The following is an 18591-nucleotide window of genomic DNA, read 5'->3' on the forward strand; positions in this document are numbered from 1 at the left end:
TTTCAGTGGTAAGTCTCAACTTTGAGTCTTGCACGGCTTCAGTCTGACATCCAAGAGGACACATAGGAGGCTAGCCAAGGAGATCTCCAACAGACGACTGACAACTACGCACAGAGACAACCAAACTCATAAGATGACCTACCCCTTTTCGTGTGATCTGTGGCAACGTCAAGGCTTCCCCTGGCCTGCTTGTTATCCAGAGCAGGGCGAGATAGAAAAGTCTTTAGTGCGGCTGAAGTCTTACCTACCACCCAAAACCCTCTCACCGCTGCCACAGCAACAGAGAGCGGATTACTGGACTGTACCATTCTGTTGTTAGAGGGGATTAGAGTTCACACAACATGGCCCCTATCTGGGCGCCACTGGGAGTGCGTGTGTGCGTCCCACAAACGAGAGATTACCACAATCGGCATTCTTATTTGAGCTTCACAGGCAGAGAATTTACTCTACTTCACAGGCAGTGGCAGTGGTCTACCAAAATAAAATCCATAAATAAGATGTATGCCTTTAAGTGATGTAGGCTGTTATGAATACGCAGAAATTGCACCTTCCAGATGTACCTCTCATGCACTCAATGTGCTTCCCTATTACAGATGTTTAGTGGTGTGACCAACTAAATTTCACAATTCCAAATAATGTATTTTCTGCATTATGTAACCTGTATATATAGTTATGATTTGTGTGAATTTTTCAACTGTTTGGCCAGTGACTAATATATCTGGGCATCACTTCACCGGTGAAGAACTGTTTCTAAAAAGTGAATAGAGAGAAGATCAGTATTAAATGCAGAGAGGATCAGAGTATGTGACTTTAGTATCTTTGATCAGGCCCAAGTTCAAGACAGAGAATCATCTCATTATGGCTTGTGGCAGATTAGTATCGAGTCCAACGACAAGCCATTATATAACACTGCAAAACAGCATCCATGCCAACATAAACATACACTAGCATTTAGAAAAACTCAGCGGGCTATATTTTACATTACCCAACAACATATAATCCAAACTGTACTGCAGAAGCAACACATTATCGACGCTCCTACGTGTAAAAGCATGATCTGGTCTGTATTTGTAATCACATACTTAACCTCAAATGAGCTGAACAGTTTCATCATACCAGTTTTTCAGTGTTACAATTTTTTAACCTTTATACTGACTGAGGTTACAGTATATGTATGTATATTTTATTCTGAATAAAAACTATCCCAACTACACAGCAGCTGTGATGGAACTAGCTTAGCCATTGCTACTTTGATCTCATGTCTAAAATTATAGTTGATTTGATGTCATCAGTTTTAGTGTGCATAGACAAGGTTTACTTATCGTGCTTAAGGCCAACAGTGGTCAGCGTAGAGTTGTGCTGTGTTCTGATATGAGGGCCTGACTTTACCTTGTCTTCCCCTTCTTCGTCCTCCTCCACAATTTCCTCACACTTCTCTGGGCCACCAGGGTCATGGGGACTATAGTTGTGCTGTTGTTTGGTTGATGTGACCGACAGCTGTCTCTGAAGCCGAAGCACCTCCCTCTGAGACTCCCTGAGAAGCCTCTCAAATTCCACTCGGCCAGATGGAACCGGGGAGCCCTGCACAGACACATGCATCAGTGACAGCCATAAGACAATAACGTCATCGATTCAGCACATAATAATTTGAGTAATTAACATTTTCAAACTGCAAGTGCTAAACTGAATCAAAGACATGTATGTAATCATGTACACTGTGTACACTGGCGTGTTATTTTAGCAGTGTACAACTGACTTCACAACACAAGTAGTAAATATAACAGTCAGAGGGGACACTACATAAATAAAAACAAAAACATGCACAAAAACTGATTCAGGGTCATTGACATCAAAATGTGTACATTATATTTACATTTCCCTTTTCAAGATCAGAAGAACACTCCCTCCCTGTCTCCCTTATTGCATGTTGAAAATGTGTTTAAGTTGAACATGGGATCCAGCCCATCCATACATTCTCACTAGATCAACGCACAGCTCACACTGTAAGACCCTTTAGTATTAAACAAGCAGATGTTCACATTCAGCAGAATGAGCTCCTAAGTGGACCAGTAATTAAAAACAGGCACTTAGAAGGACAGCCTATTCCTGCACTGTCATCTAGTCATCAGCAGTGACGCAGCCTTTGTAATACGGGCTTAGGAGGGAGTTAGGATGAGTAGTACCCATGTTGTCCAGCAGAGAGCGAGCTTGTGGCATTATGAGCCTGTGGCAGGGATGACGAGTCAGAGGGAACACTGGGGTTAAAACTTGGAGGATCCACTTAGATCGGAGATATGTTAGAAGAGCAGAGGGCTGTACTAAATCAGGCTTTCAGTCGAGAATGATTCCAAATAAGTGAGCACGGTTCAATATGGGCTGAGTTACTGAGGAGGTGTTTTTCTAAGTACCTTGGTGGTGCCCAGCCGTGCCTCCAGCTCTCTGCACTCTTGTTGTAGGGCAGCAATCTCTTTGTCCTTAGACAGCAGTGCATCGGCGTGCTGGGCAAGGTCGCGAGCTCGCTGACGGGCAAAGGCCCTCTTGTATTGTTCCACTGACCCAGGTCTCATCAGTGACGGCGAATTCACCTGCACAGGAGCAAGAAGGAAATGTGTATCAATGACCAGAGAGGATTTCATAGAGGACGTCTGGAATAACTACAAAAATGAGCCATACATATTATTAATAAGGCTGGTTAGTATTATCACACTAATCCACTGTTTATAAAAGCCCATGCTAGGACATTTAAAAATTTGGTTTATCATAAATGAATGCAAATAATGTTCAGAGCTCAGTCAAAGTCACTCCTAGACTGCGTGTAAAAGTTATTTTCAAAAAAAGAGATGTTTATAAGTTTACAGTACAAACAGCTAACATTATTTTTATTGTTGGGGTTAAATCATGCAACAATGCTAATATAAATCTAAGAATGTGTAACTTTTTTCTTTTTCATCTTTTATTTCTGGTAGCTTAAACTGAATGTAGGATAGGTATATATGAGCTTTTGACCTCTGCTTAGATAAGGTCCAAAACAAGGTTTAATGAATGCAGTTAAGCTCTTAGAAGTCTTTAAACTTTTTCTTGCTGTAGATCTATCAGAAGTACATTGCTCTGCCCTTCAGTGAGCGGGAGATGAGGGGGGGAGGGAAAAGGTCTCCCCCTCAGTCTAGTGAACAGGTGCACTCAGAATACACAGCAGCCGGTCAGCGTAGCAGCCGGGACAGATACTGGTGGTCCTAAATTGTTAACTGTATTGGTTTAGATTTTATTATGGTGTTCAAGTCATTTTTAGGAGGAGACTTTATTTAAAGGTAACTCTAAGAAAGAAATACTACACAAGCATTTATACCTACAACATTAAAAAGTAGTTTGCTGTTACATTTTGCTGAAGCTACTGTATATTTTTGCATTTTGCATAGCAGCCTTCTGTCTGTTCAGTTAGCTGTCTAACAAGCTTGTCCATACGCTGAGGGATTCAACCAATTTCTTAACATGATCACGATTACATCTTTCATACTCCGCAAAATAAAAGTTTATAAAAATATTTATGTACAGATGATAACTAATGTCCATCTGGAGGAGTTGCCATCATGTCAGGTTTTAAAATACTGAATTCAAGACATGTTTCATGAGAAATATAAATGCTTCCATCCTCGACTGCTGTGTTTGATCTTTAGTTTGTTTTATGTAATCTTTTAGTAGATTTTACATCTCAATAGGCTTCCTGGATTTCCTATTGAAAACTGAGTTCTTGTAGCCATTCTAGTGATGCATTAAATTATTCAATAGGGTGCTGGTATTTTTCAACAAGGCTCCCATTCATCACATGGTGAACTATTTCATTCAACTCATTACCGGACATTATGGTGATTTGGATGGTGGTGCTCCATAATGAGTCACCGCCAGTATTTGGGTCAGAGTGAGGGCACACACGGTGGGCAATGCAGTTTGCTGTGAAAATGTTGGGGGGTATTTTATTTGTGCGGTATACCACTTTGAGGTTGGCCTCCTGCAGTTTTCGAGCCCTCTCTTCCAGCCTCTTAGCAAGAACAGCCAGCTCTGTGTTCTTTCTCCTCAGCCGCCTGACCTTCTCCTCAGTCTCTGGGGCGCTGCTCTTCCGCTAAACACACGGGAAACAAATATCATCGTCAGGCAATGCCTGCAGCTAGTACTAACACCAACGCAGCAATGCCAAACAAGAAAGTCACAAAAACAGTTATGCAGGAGGGCGTATTAATGGTTTGAAGAGGGATTCAGTCCTTGTTGTATAACACCGGCCTGTGTTACCAGTGGAAATTCACTGGGACACGGGGAACCTACATTGTGGTATATGGGGCATAATGTATGATCTTGTTACATATTTGGAAAATAGGTGTGCTGTAGAGAAGAGGTGTTTGTGGGAATGCAATTTAACTTAATTTGTGCATATACTACTACTTCTCTAACCTTACTCGAACCCGGGCTGCTATGGTAAGGACTTAGCCTCGACATGTGGTATAAGCTCTACCCAGTAAGCTACAGAGGCATCCATTAATGTGTTCTGTATATAACTGAACTTGCTGTTCAGTTGGATCAGTGTGCTGCTCCGGGCCTCTCCCTCCTAGATAGAGAGGTGAAGTCTCTGTTTTATGCTGATGACCTTGTTCTACTGTCTCCTACTGAACAAGGACTACAGCAATAGCTGGATATGGTAGAAATGTATTGTCAGAACTGGTCACTGGAAGTAAATATGAAGAAAAACAATGTCATGATTTTTCAAAAACCCTCCGTTATTTTTAGTCTCACCAGTAGGCCATTCTCCTCCCTCAGTGTGGTACAAGTCTTCTCCAGTTCATCGAGGGCTCGCAAGAGTTCAGAGTTCTGACGCACCAGGAACCCATAGTCAGTACCATTCTGAAAAACAAGCACAACACAGAGTTGACCAACTACTGGCTTGGTTTTTGTTTTTATGAAACACAAGAGTATCAGTGTATCTGTATTCTAAAGAGTGAAACAGGGATTGGGTTTCATTTCTTCAGACTTACTTAAAACATGTTCCATCTCTGAGTTACAGGAAAGCCTCCCTCTGCTGTCAGCCACTGTTTACATGTTGCAATCTAATGGTGGCTGACAGATGACAGCCCACTGAAAATGCTTTTCATTAGACCATCTGAATCAGCCCACCACTTGCACTCAGCACCCATTATACCACACTAACTCAGCATAAGAGGAAAGATAATACTGAGCTATGGAGAGAGGGGAAGAATAAATTATGATCACGTACAGTAGATTCACAAACTCAGACACTTCTATCTTTCAAATTTTTACTCCTTTTGTTATTTTAAATACTTGATCTACATTCTGCACCCCACATTTGCTTCTTCCTTGCCGATGCTCTCAGCTCTTCTTTGGACAAGAATACCAATGAACTGGGATATTCAGGTCTCTTAATAGATTTTTTTCTGACTCAAGTCCGGGCTAAACATTGAATGAACTGCCCCACAGCCACTTGCTGTGTGCTTTGTTTTGTCACTGTAAAGACAGATGAACCTTCACCACTTTACTGATGCTTTAACGATGACCACATGGCTAAATCATTTGCATATTAATGGGCAGCCACATACAGTAAATTGGATGTGGAAGGATTTTTCTCAGGCTTCATGTCTGTTTTGTGCAGCCTGCCGTTTACAACGATGGACTGTGATAACAGTTGTTTGGTCAGAAATAAAGAACTGAGAAAGGCATCCAAATATACTTTCCAAACCCAGCGTATATCTAATGAATATCTACAATGGGGCTTTGAAAATCCTGGACAAAAAGCAAATAAGGTAAACATTTTTCCGCATTTTAGGTAAATACAAGGTCGTAAGCTTTGCAAATTATATTGATTTTCATCATGTAAAGCTTGTCTTTAAATGTTTTTTTGTTTGTTGCTTTTTTATTGTCTTTAATTGATAGTGCAGGAAAGGAGGGAGAAAGAGAGGGGATGACATGCAGCAAAGGGGCACAGGTCAGAGTCGAAGCAGCTTCAAGTTTTAAATATAAAGTTCCATTCTGTAAAACATGAGAGGAGCAAAGTCCTGGAACTCGCCTCATGATCGCTTGAAATTTGTTACTAATTTTACCACTTTTAACGAGCCAAAAAAAACCCAGGTTAATTCAGCAACAAACCTGCACGCGCATAGTTTTTAAATGTAATGTCTTTTTTATTCCGTGTTTTATGTATCTTTTTGTAGTCTGTTAAAGATAAAAGCCCTTCTAGGGCCGGGTGTTTTGAATTAGCATCTGCTACCAACACTGTTATACTTGCATTGGATAGCTGTTCAGCCTGTTTATGTTTATTTGATAGGGACAGATACAGTAAACAATAAATAAATAATGACTGCAGTCAGTTGTCGTGTACTGAAATATATACACATTGGAGGTTTTATTGTAGTTGTATATAGTGTAACAGGCCTGGGTGTAATAAGCTTGTTATCTTGCAAAGTTGTGAAGAGACAGCTCCACAAAGCAGCAGTAGACGGCCGATGTGACAGATAGTCAATGTGGTGATCAAGACTGTCACTGGTGTTTATCATCCAATTGGAGGAAACCTGGAAGTGGTGGAAATCTCAGATGTTTCATTTGAATGGAAACAATGTCACCCTGCCTCTCTGACTGTGACAGAGATGCTCTAAATGAGCCCTGGGGCTCAGAGGGAGGGGTTGAGAGTAGACCTGGCACACATGAATGTAATGGCTGCAGTGAGAGCAGATGGACAGACAAGGTGAACAGATAAGCTGGAGGTAAAGGGAGGGTGAAACACATTCAACAAAACAGTCAACTAGACTGACTTTGTCTGCTTACGTATGATGACAGAGCAATTACTGTTGCGAAAGGTAATACTGTGAGACTATTGTGAAGCAGTCTGGAACTTTTGCAGTATCCACAGACGGATGAAGAAAAGAGGAAGAAGAATGTTTCTGTTCCAGTCAACCTGTTAAAATGTTTCATTACTAACCTGAAATGGCCCTCTACCACAATGACACCTTTTGTAACAAAGACTAATGTTACATCAAACATCCTGATGACATGGTGCGATATAAAAATCATGTGACTGTCATCTTGTGAGATTATGTTGTCTTGGTAACCGCAGATGATGGGCAATCTGTTGGCTCTCCGGAGGGTTTTAATGCTACTGTACCTGTTATTTAAGTCAACACTAATGACCAGCTGTTTACTCAACCAGCAGCTGAGGCTCCTGTGTGTTCATCGTCCAATACTATTCTAATGGTAACACTGGACATCCTGACTGAATATCTAGTTAGTGGGTAACAAACTAGGGCTGGAGAGACCATATGTTTTCAGGGTAACAACATACAGACTAGCAGACACAATATTTTGACTGACATCATTCACACATACTCTGGTAATTTACAAAAAAAAAGAAGAAATTGAAGCTGTTGAAGTAGTAGAATGGAAAAATAAATGATATGCAACACTACACATTACTCTGCACAAACTTCCATATCAAAGTGGCAGAATTTTAAGATAGTCGAAGGACATATAGAAGCTATAAAAGCAAAATCCCTTGGTTAAGGCCTTACCCACGGCTGTTTCCCAAAATAAGTGCAAATCTAAGTAAATTTCCAATACTGTGTAAATTAGTTGTAAAAAGCTTGCAGTCAAAGCAGAGATGTGATCAGTATTTGTCACTGTGGGCAAAAAAGATGCTACATGGACGACATTTCCAATCAATACAGGCATTTGAGTCAGCAGGTACGTTCTCCCTAAACTTAAATGCTCTCCTTGGGCACATCCTGGCACCAGCCAAGAAAGTGTCAGACAAAGTTGCACCTCATTTTCCCCTTTGAACCTCATATATTTGACAAGGAAAGTACTGATCTATTAAACCATATCACATAAATTACAGCCTTAGACTTAAAATCAACCCCCATTTTTATACTATTTATGGTCAGCGTTTTCTGCAATAGCCATTAAATTTACATTCTGTAATTATCTCTCTATACAGTAGTCTCTATTGGTAGTGGTGGAGTCCGCCATACGCACACTGGATTCAGACTGCCTACTAAAACACAAGAGATTGAGAATAAAACAATACATACACGTAATCTAGCACAATTTTATCTCACAGATAACAACCTCACTGTTAACTGCTGCTGCTTCACATTAAAAGCATTCAACCGGTGAAACACAAGGTGGCATTTATTGTAAAGCAGCCAAGGGAAATCCAATGTGTAGGGCTGATTGCAAAAATGTAACTACAAAACAACAGCATTTTGTTATTTCATTAGGTATTTTATTTTGATATTATTAAGTACAAAATAATTGTTTGCAAATAAAGTAAACTCCCTGAAGTAAAATAAATACAAAAATGTCATAACTTTTAATTTAAGTCTAATTCTTGTTTCTTGATATTGTAGAAACGAATGCCTCTGACAGACAACAAGAATACTGTAATACATCTGATAATCCATTCTATGGACACTCTTTCTTTCCTGGTCTGGATCACAATCATCTTAAGATGATGTATTAGGGCACACAGAGAAACTGCACACTTAAGTGTATAGTTGGTCAGAAATCCTATGAACAGCACTTCATGACCAGACTATTTGCTTTGTTGATGATACATGAATTTTTCAGGGATGCAGGGATGCTGCTAATTCAACTGTCTTGGTTTGATTTATCTCCTGTACTGTTAACTGTACTGTTAGAGGATAAGGGAGTGCTTGAAATCCAAATATCTCTTCATTCTTAAATATGTATTCAACTATGACAAGATGACCTTGTACTTAAGTGTGTGCAAATAAGTAAAAGTTCTTTAGGACAGGTTTAGCATTAATACTAGAGAGTCTGAACATAAAGCCATCAGCTCAAATGAGACACAAAAGATTTCCCACATTTTAATTGGGACACCTGCACCACGCTGTGCTGTAAGCAGCCGGGATCAGAGGGAATGACACAGGAAAGGTGCTTTTCTACAACAAAGGAATTGTACACTTCATGGTATGGCATACTTTACCCAGTTCACTGTGCATGCTTCTTTACCCTATCTTGAAATACTGTAGACTGCTGACAATATGCAAATCTCAATACAGGCCATATATTTTATATAGATATATGTTTGATATTTTCAATCAAACAAGGAGTGAGCAATTAGTCGCTAACCTCAATGGTTACATCAATAATTATTATAGTTATAGTTCAGTTAGTTCAGTCTTCATTGTTCCGCATCTGGGATTTATTTTATGTGTTAGAAAAAAGTTGCACACAAGAGCAGTGAAATATAAAAACAAATTCAAGCAAATAAAATAAATCAAAAGGAACAAGTGAAAAATGAAAACAATGAGAAAATAAGACATGGAGGAATAATAATAAGGGATTGTTTTGTTTGTAACTGCAGAGGATGAAAGGAAACGGGGTGGTTTTCCAGTGGAAAGCTTTTAACATGAAGCAGCAGGACAAAGTGCTCAGTTTGAATTACCAGTTGTTAGCACAGCAGCAGACTTTGTGACGGTTCTGATAGTACAGCAATGGAGGGCGGATCAGAAAGCAGTGAGGCTATTATCTGTGACATAAAGGTAAGAATGGTAATGAAGAACTCAAACAAAAGCTCCAAACTACAGCCAGTACTGAAAAACCAAATGTAGTACGTATTTGAAAAGGTCATAATGCAGCTCAGGTTAAGATGGGGAACTTAACGTATGGACCTTGCTCCTAAATCGCATCACAGCAACGTTAGAAGTGACACACCACAGGATCGAACACTAAAGCTAGCACAAACAGCGGCAGCCTGAATAGTTTTTTTCAGATGCGGAAATGTTACGTTGCCTTTTCTACAAATCAAACATTCTTAAACAGCTCAGAGAGAGTTCGCCTCAGCTCTCAGAGGAACCTTTGTGTCCTTGAGAGTTATTTTGCCATCAGTTAGAGGACTCAGCCGGTCCTAACGACCCAGTCTTCCTCTCAGGAGGACGATGCTAAAGCCCAATCAATCACCTCAGAGGAAGGCCAGCCAGAGTGAACTCAGCCTCCGCCTGCCTCCATTCTGATTCTAATGATCTTGGAGTCTGTCCATGTCTTGTAATTGTTCCCTGGGAATCACACTGAAATACACCGGAGGCTTTTCTGTAGGCATGAGGTAATGCTGGCTTCTTACAAAACTGAAAAAACACCCAGCCCTTGCTTCTCTTGCTGCCACAGAAAAGGGCTGCAGGTGGTGAGGGCCACTCAAGGCCAGTGTATTAGCATTCAGCCAGTTCTCCTCTCTCACAGCAGTGCAGTTTTTACATGGGCCTGGCTCAGTAAGCGAGGCAGATGTAACTCAGTAGCAGGAGGGCAGGGGTCTGCACACAAACGTCTGTCAGGAGAGCCTGTCTGAGCCCTGGGCAGGGCAGCCGGGTCTGATGATGGAGCCATCTCCCTATGCTGATTAGAAAATGCACACTCACACCATACACTGCTTAACATAATGGTACTGTCTACAGCCTACAGGGTCCAAAACACATTAACATGTACTATAACCTTTTAAAGCAGTTTTCATTCATCATTGTATTCTATTTGATTCTGAAGCTGCATTTTATTTGTTTTTTGTTTGCATCTATAATTCAGTGAGGCAGAATTCATCTGAAATGTGTGATTATGTAATACCTTATATGAACTACACAGTTAGCCAAAATTGCCCATTCCTGTCATAGTCCTATTCGACTGACTGTGCTGTGACAGCTGATAAAAGCAGAGTGCTGTGGGAGATATTTTGTGCTGAGAAAAACCTCCATGGCATCTGGGTCAGCTTTTCATCATAACACCATTCTCTGGTGCCTTCCTATCCAAAAAGAGGAGTCGAATCACTTTAGGCTTTTTAGATTATTACAAAGAAAGTTCTACTTTCAAGCCTGTAAACAGCTTTTCAGACAGAAGCCCCTTTCACTGTTTGCAACTTTAACCGACGGTGACACTGACTTTTCTGTATAGGAGATTTGTATGAAAGACACTAATCCAGATAACTGACTGTGAAAGGGGCTATACTTGAATGTACTAAAAACTCTAAGAATACACACTGAAGGACAAACTCTACCATCACATGGCTGTCACAATGTGGCAACACAGCAGGTGGTTCCAGCACCAACATGTGCTACTGACCTTGTTAATAAATGCAACTGGAGCAATGCAGAGTCACTTTCATCCAATTTCTCATAATATGAAGTTTTAAAGGTCAATCAAAACAACATAACTTGAGTTAAGTACTAAAATAAAACAGTTATTTTAAAGAGAAACATCACAGGTGAAGTCAATTGTTATATAGCCAGATATCACAAACGTTCCTCAAGGGGCTTTACAGTCTACACAGCACACCGCACCCTCTGTCCTTACACCTTGGAACTGGGATAAGGAAAACAAGTGACTTGTTATTAATCCACATACATTACTTATGTTTCTTATAACAAGCTGACACTGACAAGACTGAGCCTTGTAAAGGGAGCGGACTAAATTGCCTCTTGATTATCTGGGTCAGAAGCTGTTTTATGTGCCTCTAAGGGTCTGAATCAAAATGGCTCAGGGTTTTCTGGAATTCATCCCCTTCCTTGGGCTTTTCATGGCAAACTCTTCAGTAGAGAAGCAACAGAGACGCTGTGGATAGATTAAAAGCAAAATAGCCGATAGGAACCTGTCTATGATGACAAATTATATTAATTTAATTAAATTGGCCACTCTCGCTGTGTTTAACAAGTCTTATTAAGAGCTTATGAAACTGCTCATTAAAATGTGAGGTTAAAAGGAATATGAACACTGTGAATTCTGATTTGCTTGTGTTTTCTGTGTTTGGTGGTGTTGTGTCTCCTTGCTTGAGTTGTCTTAAGTTGCGGTGCATTGAGCTTTCAGGGCCACCATACATTTTTCTGTTTAATTTTTCCTGACCCAACAGGATTCCCATTTCTCCACTGAGCTTTATGTGTTTTTCTCTATCACAAAGGGTTAAAAAAGCATATGGGGGTTTCTTTCTGTTAGATAAAAATGTTAAAACACTGCAATAACATTATACTTACATCCCTGCAGTATTCATTCATATCGTGTGTAATGTAAATGGAGGATGCTGACAATAAATGGACAATTTAAAGGCTATAAGGAACAGAGAAGAGCAGATGTCATATGTTTGACACAATAGGAGACTTTAGTTACCTATCCACAAAGACTTTAATAGATAATTAAATGTCCATGGACTTATTCTTACACACAGATTATCCTTTTGTCTGGGATCCACGGCGAGCTTTTGTAGGGCGTATGGAAATGTCTACAGTCTGGTCCCACAGAAACACCAACATCAGCATTTTTAGCTGACAGCTAGAAATCCCCCACTATAAGCCTCTAAGGAGACAGCAAGACAAAGGCACAGACATGCACATAGGCACACCAACACACGTTTTGCCATTGTTAACTCTTTGTTGGACATGAATAAAGTGGCAGTATTAAAGCTCCGATTTACAACCAGAGTGCAGCATCAATTCAGCCAAGCTCCTTACAGTTTGTATTACAACCGCAAACTCATGCAATCACAGGATCTACTACTGAAGCAATACATCAATACACCACTAATTATAGAATGGAACTTGAAAAACATACTTTTGGCTAGGCCTGGATGGAAAAATGGAAAAACTGAATAAACAGCTATAGTAAATGCAATTCAGTAGATCTGCTGTCTGCATACTTAAAGGAAGCAGTAACACAGTATTGAAGCATTAAAGGCCATTTTTGCAATATGATAATCAAATGTATACTGCATTGTGTCTCAGTACTTCTACTACTGGAGGCAGCTCCCTGCAGAGACGCATAAGAATTTTTAAAAATAGTCTACTCAAATATAATTACTGTGAGAGCTTGTGGAGTCAAGCAAGCCCGTTTTTTTTTTTCCAGATTCATATTTATAAATACAGAATGCACAACCTGCAAGTACTTGCTGCTGAGCTTCATTCAGTGACGCTCAGAGGATTGGCATGAAGGAGGCAGTCTGCTGAATCTGGAAATGTGCCTTAATTAATCCAGGTCTTGTCTGCTCCCAGCAATAATGAACGGGGGAAAGGCCTCCTCCCGCAGACCTAACCCTCAAACACCACATGGTCGGAGAAATTAACACAGTTTTAATCACCAGCAGAGGCGACAAACAGACAAACTACATGCAGCACATACCTTCCTCTCAAGTGGATACTAATGGACTTCACAATAACAGTAAAGTGCTACAATTTAGAGCCGAATCGATGACTCTCTGTCTCCTCCAACATCAGTGGTTTTCTAATGAGGTTTCCTGAACTGCTCTGCTGTCACACATCATCAAAAGACATGAAAAACATCTAAGAATGTATCTGTTATGTTGTTATGTTATGAATACTTTGTAGTGTTTTTTTGTTTTACTCTGTTACCACCAATATCTCTTGTGGTTTAACACCCCACTGCTTGTATGTAGACAAGAATTTGCCAGACATGTTAGTCTCCAGTGCTCTACCACATATTATTTCTTTCAGCTTTCCAAGCCTGTGCTTTGTGCTAATTGCTATGATCAAGGTAGCACCATCCACCTTATTCACAGTACAAAAAGCTAGGCTATAGCAAGTGCTTAAGCTTACCTAAAATCTGCGGCATTGCAAAACTTTCTTATGGTTAGAAACAGAGAGGCGGCTATCTACAGCGGCCTCAAACAAAGCAGAGAAATATCTCGTTAAAAAACTACACATGAAAAGAACTACAAAGCAGTTTGTTGCCCGAGGTATTTTAATAAACAGCAGCTCCCTGCCTATACTCATATATAAGTCATGAAGAAGCCCCCTCAAGTGTCCTCTCAAATCCCCTCCTGTATTTATCACGACTGATCTCCCCCAGGGTACCTGACGGTGACAGATTAGGGGGTCTCTCTTACGGCGTTAGAGAACAAAGAGCCAACACGAGACTCCCCTTCACTCCCCCCCAGGCGTCCAGCCACCATCTACCTCTACAACCCCTCATACAAACGTCCTCTGGGTGAGGTGCAAAAATAAAATGCACTGTCTGGAAACGCTTGTCAGTGCAGTTTCCCTTCCATATGTTTAGAGTACAGGATGTGCATACATTTAAACACAGAACCTTTATGTGGTATGAACTAGTTTACATCCAGGGGTGGGATTACTAAACATTACACTCATGCCCTGATGTCATGTAGCAAGAGGCTAATTCATCTGTCAAGCCAGTAGTGATTTTATGCTTATAGGAGCAATTTGTGGGATGCAGTTAGAATTATAGTTAAATGATAATGAGTATGGAGCTCAGGGCCCGAACCGGAGGAACAGGCGTATGCACGGCGGGATAAACGCCACAAGATTCTGCTCTGATCCGGAGCTGTTTACCAGTGAGAGGAGAGCTAAGAGTTTATTGATTAAACTTTTGGGATTAAAAAAAAGGATTTATCCTCACTCTCGCTCCTCAACCTGTCTGTGGCAGCAGAGCCGCCACCCCCACTTGTAGCCATCTGTGGGTACTCTATGACATAGCTCTATGACACTACATCCATCAGCCTTCAGATCTTGTCTCCACTATGGAGCTTGGAGCTTCTTTCTTACAAAGCCGTTACAACACTGGCCTACCGACACAGTAATTAAAATCCATACTAGCATGGCTGCCTCATCTCGCAGTCCACAAATAAAAATGTCACAATCCCCTGAGCCTCCAGCGGATTAATAAGGTGTCAGACATGCAGAGAACATCTGGCTTATAAAAAGTCAAATGATGAACAGAAGGAGGGGTCGCCAAATTATTCCACTTAGTGTAGCGTCAGCAGAAATGGATAGAGGGGGAGAGAGAATGTAGCGGAGATGACCCTCCACAGGTTCAACCCCGAGAGCTTCAAAAGAATATAACCCTTCATCTTGTCAAAGAAAATTGCATATGCATATAAGCCCCTCGACCCCCTGCTATCACACTAGCAACAACTTAATATGTGATCTAGCACAACACACACACTTAGAAATGGTTTTTGTGAAGCTGCTTTAACATTTAAAAATCGCATTAGTCATCATAATAAGGAAAAGAGGCAATATTTTCTTCATTAAGTGTGAAGAAGACATACTCAAGTGCATGCACATTGGGCCCACATCCTGCAATACACAACTCTGATTTGCTTATGCACTACAATGTAATATTATATTGCATACTCTCTCACATATTGAATATTGTATTTCTCCCAAAACATTAAAACTCATATTGGTTCCTTTGGTACTTTGTCAGCATGGCATAATGTGTAAAAGCAATATTAAAGAGACACTAAAACTGCCATTTAAATAGATCTTTATATGTGAAGATGAAACCATATTTTCATTACTGGTTGGTGCTGTTTACATTCAACCAGACGCAAATTCAAAAGATGTCCTGGGTGTATATGTGTATGTTTATCTCTATATAAATAACAGTATATATTTTACTTCATTTATTTTTTTATGTTATTCTATGAATTTAATGAGCTTTTTCTAATTGTGTTGCATGAAGGATATACAGACTTTCATTTCGTTACGCAATCTTGTGTTGTGTAATAATAATTGAAGTTCCCTGGTTGCTCGATAAGTGATGTGACTGAAGTTAAACTGTCTTTGTTAACTAACAAAGTGAGCAAATGAGAAATATGTGCACACCATGAAACCAATTTTATTCTACAGATTGGGCTGACCTCCAGCCACAATCCACTCAGCCAGAAATGGAAGTGCATGAAATTAATTGAAAAAAATGCATCCAACCAGCCCGCGAGGACCTTATCGCCATTTTTGATGTTGCCAAAAATCACTCCCCCTACTCAGTCACTGTCATCACTGCACTTTCCCCCAGCCAGCATCTCATCACCAAGAGCTCACTGATAAAGAGCTGGAAAATTCCCCCGGATGTTTCCAGTGAAGACACATATTCTTGGTGAGCATTGGAAATTCCCATTCCCGTATCACCAGCCAGGTGCAAACATGTTTAATCATTTTTATTAACAGAGGTATTTGAATGTAACATCACACTAAATGTCTGAACACTACCATACTTGTGTTCATCCAATGGCTCTCTCCTCAAGAGTTCACAGCTTATTGATGGGTGTGAGTATTTGTTCTCTCTGTTGGCGATGGTACAGAGTATTGATTGGACTGTCCTTGACACTAGGCGTTAACATTGCCTTTAAACTAGCTACATCACTCTTCAATACATTGATTTAGGTAGCATCTTGTTTAACAATCAACCATCAAAATAGAGCAAATAGGCTGACTTAAAAACACAGTATAAATCTCCATGTGATATCATCATCTCAAAACAGGCTTCGCCAAGAGCAGATACTGTATATTTACCATATTCAGGAGAACATGGGGGAGACCGGGCTTTGAGATTAGTTTCCAGACGACAGAATCATTAATAAAACAGACACACACATACACACACACACACACACACACACTGTCTAGGACAGGACAGCAGAGGGTTCAGACAGTCAATAAGTCGCTGACAGCAACACTGCACACTATTACAGTGTTCGGCAACAAACTGAGTTTACCAGTCACATTTAATAAATGTACATCTGGTAGAGGCACTCCAGTAATGAAAGCCTAAGTGACCTTTGTTGACATTCAGTGCGTCTCCCTTTCCTCCTCCAGGCAAAATGCATTTTCCCATTGTGAGGAGGAACGCAGGTAATCATGGATCTAATCTTGCCAGCAGTTTGGGAGCAGGACCAAATATTGTAGAAATGTCACAGACAGTAGAGAGCCCTTGGAGGACGCCAAATATGTAGCAGTCTGGATTCAGGCTTGGTGAATGTAAATGTGTGGAGTGAGAGCCAGACCCCCTCTGTGTGATGTTGGGTCTGCGCTAAGCCTTTGAAGAGGCAAACACTGCAGGCGCAAAACAGATGAATAAAGAAACACCAAGAGCTGATGACAGAGTTGTAACACAAACCATTTCCAACCAACTACTGTATAACTACTTGAGCGCCATTGTTTTCAAAATGAATTAGGGGTCATAATTTAGGTTTATGAGAGAATTAGCGGGAGGTGTGGCGATGACAGGAACATGGGAAACAATAAATGGGCAGTTTAATGGTACCCATTTGGTGGATAAAGGTTAGGAAGCAAATGTTAGGTGCAAGGATGGGAAAAGACAGGTAGTAGAAGGTACATTTGAGTTGTGGCACCCCCCCCAATTTCATGGTTTCGCAGTTGAGTGAGTGAGTGAGTAAATGCAACAGTGAACACAGTGTCTGACCCCTGTTCCACAGAGAGAGTCTGCACCTTGTTGCAGCTAGACAGCAGACAGACAGACAGAGATGTTTGGGCTGGAATATGTGGAGAGACCAATACTCCAGAGATTCCCCTCTTACTGCCCTATCAATTATTCACAAGTCATTACATGGCTGGCCAATAAAACACACTCATATGTGCGCGTGCACACACACAAATAGGACCTTGTGGCAACAATGAGCCATATAGAGTCAGCAACAGGAATAAATCTTACACAGATTTGAATCTTACCTGGATTGTTAAATGAAATTGTCCCAAAACATCCAATACTGTGCTCTTTTAAGTAGAGCTGCAGACTAGTCAATTAATCGATTGGTTGATTGACATAAAATAATGATGCATGTATTTTGATAAATGATTATTTGTTTTAAATCAATCTTGAAAAAAATGGCAAAAGTCTCTGGCTAGAGCTTCTCCAATAAGAGTTTGGCTGCTTTTCTGTTTTATAACGTAAACTGAATATATTTGGGTTTGGGGCTGTTGGTTGGACAACATTCACTATTTTCTGATGAGTTACAGACTAATCAATTAACTGAGAAAATAATAAACTGAAACAGTGCTATGTATGTGTGCATGTGAGAATATGGTTATATTGCAAATACATCACAACTTGAACTTTCTACAAGTTCATCCCTCATCATCACAACTAATAAAATACTACGCACAAATTAAGTTGCTACTGTTTGTTAATGCATTGTCATTATATTCGGGCTTACTGATTTGCCAAGAAATTAAAAGATTGATAATAATTATGTGACTAAAGACAAAAAAAGTGTTTGTAGACTCATCATCACATACTTCATCAGAAGCAGAATAAGTGGTTACATACACGAATAACATGAATACATCCTCTTTGAGATCTGAGATTCATTTCAGAAGATTATGAGCAAATTGAAATCAGGTCTTCTATACAGACACACCGCTCCACTTTCAGTGCTCCCCTAGGTACAAACTGGGTCGGTGGTGTCCTGTAGGGCTAACATCAGAGCGTCAAACACCCAACCCTCTACATTCAGCAATAGATCATTAGTGAAACTGACTTTCAATACTGCCTTTTACCCTGAGAAATGTGACTGCACTTATTATAGAGCTGCTTTGAGTAGGCTAAAAAAATCTCTCCAGAATTTTTGCTGAGCATCAGTTATGTCATATCCACATCAGGGGAAATGACATGTTGAAAAGGCAACAGCACCTTTATTTACAGGCTACAGAACCACAGCTGACACCAGTGATCCCAGCTCTTTAACACCTGTCTGGGGATAACCATATGGCTGCTTTCTAATGATTGTGGGTTTACACAGTGCTTCCAAATGGGCTACAAAGAGATGATATA

General features: G+C 40.3%; 1 protein-coding gene across 1 annotated transcript in view; it reads right to left on the bottom strand.

Moving 5' to 3' along the window:
- LOC118331570 (peripheral-type benzodiazepine receptor-associated protein 1-like) overlaps positions 1-18591 on the bottom strand; it is a 61217-nt gene that overhangs the window by 32120 nt on the left and 10506 nt on the right. Inside the window, exons 3-6 of the mRNA XM_035666607.1 lie at positions 4783-4890; positions 3989-4117; positions 2409-2585; positions 1390-1581 (exon numbers count right to left, since the gene is read on the bottom strand). Coding sequence (XP_035522500.1) covers positions 1390-1581; positions 2409-2585; positions 3989-4117; positions 4783-4890 — 606 coding nt within the window. The remainder of the gene's footprint in view (positions 1-1389; positions 1582-2408; positions 2586-3988; positions 4118-4782; positions 4891-18591) is intronic.

Source organism: Morone saxatilis, unplaced genomic scaffold, assembly GCF_004916995.1.
Source record: "Morone saxatilis isolate NCDOM2014 unplaced genomic scaffold, NCSU_SB_2.0 Contig20, whole genome shotgun sequence".
NCBI classification, from domain to species: Eukaryota; Metazoa; Chordata; class Actinopteri; family Moronidae; genus Morone; species Morone saxatilis.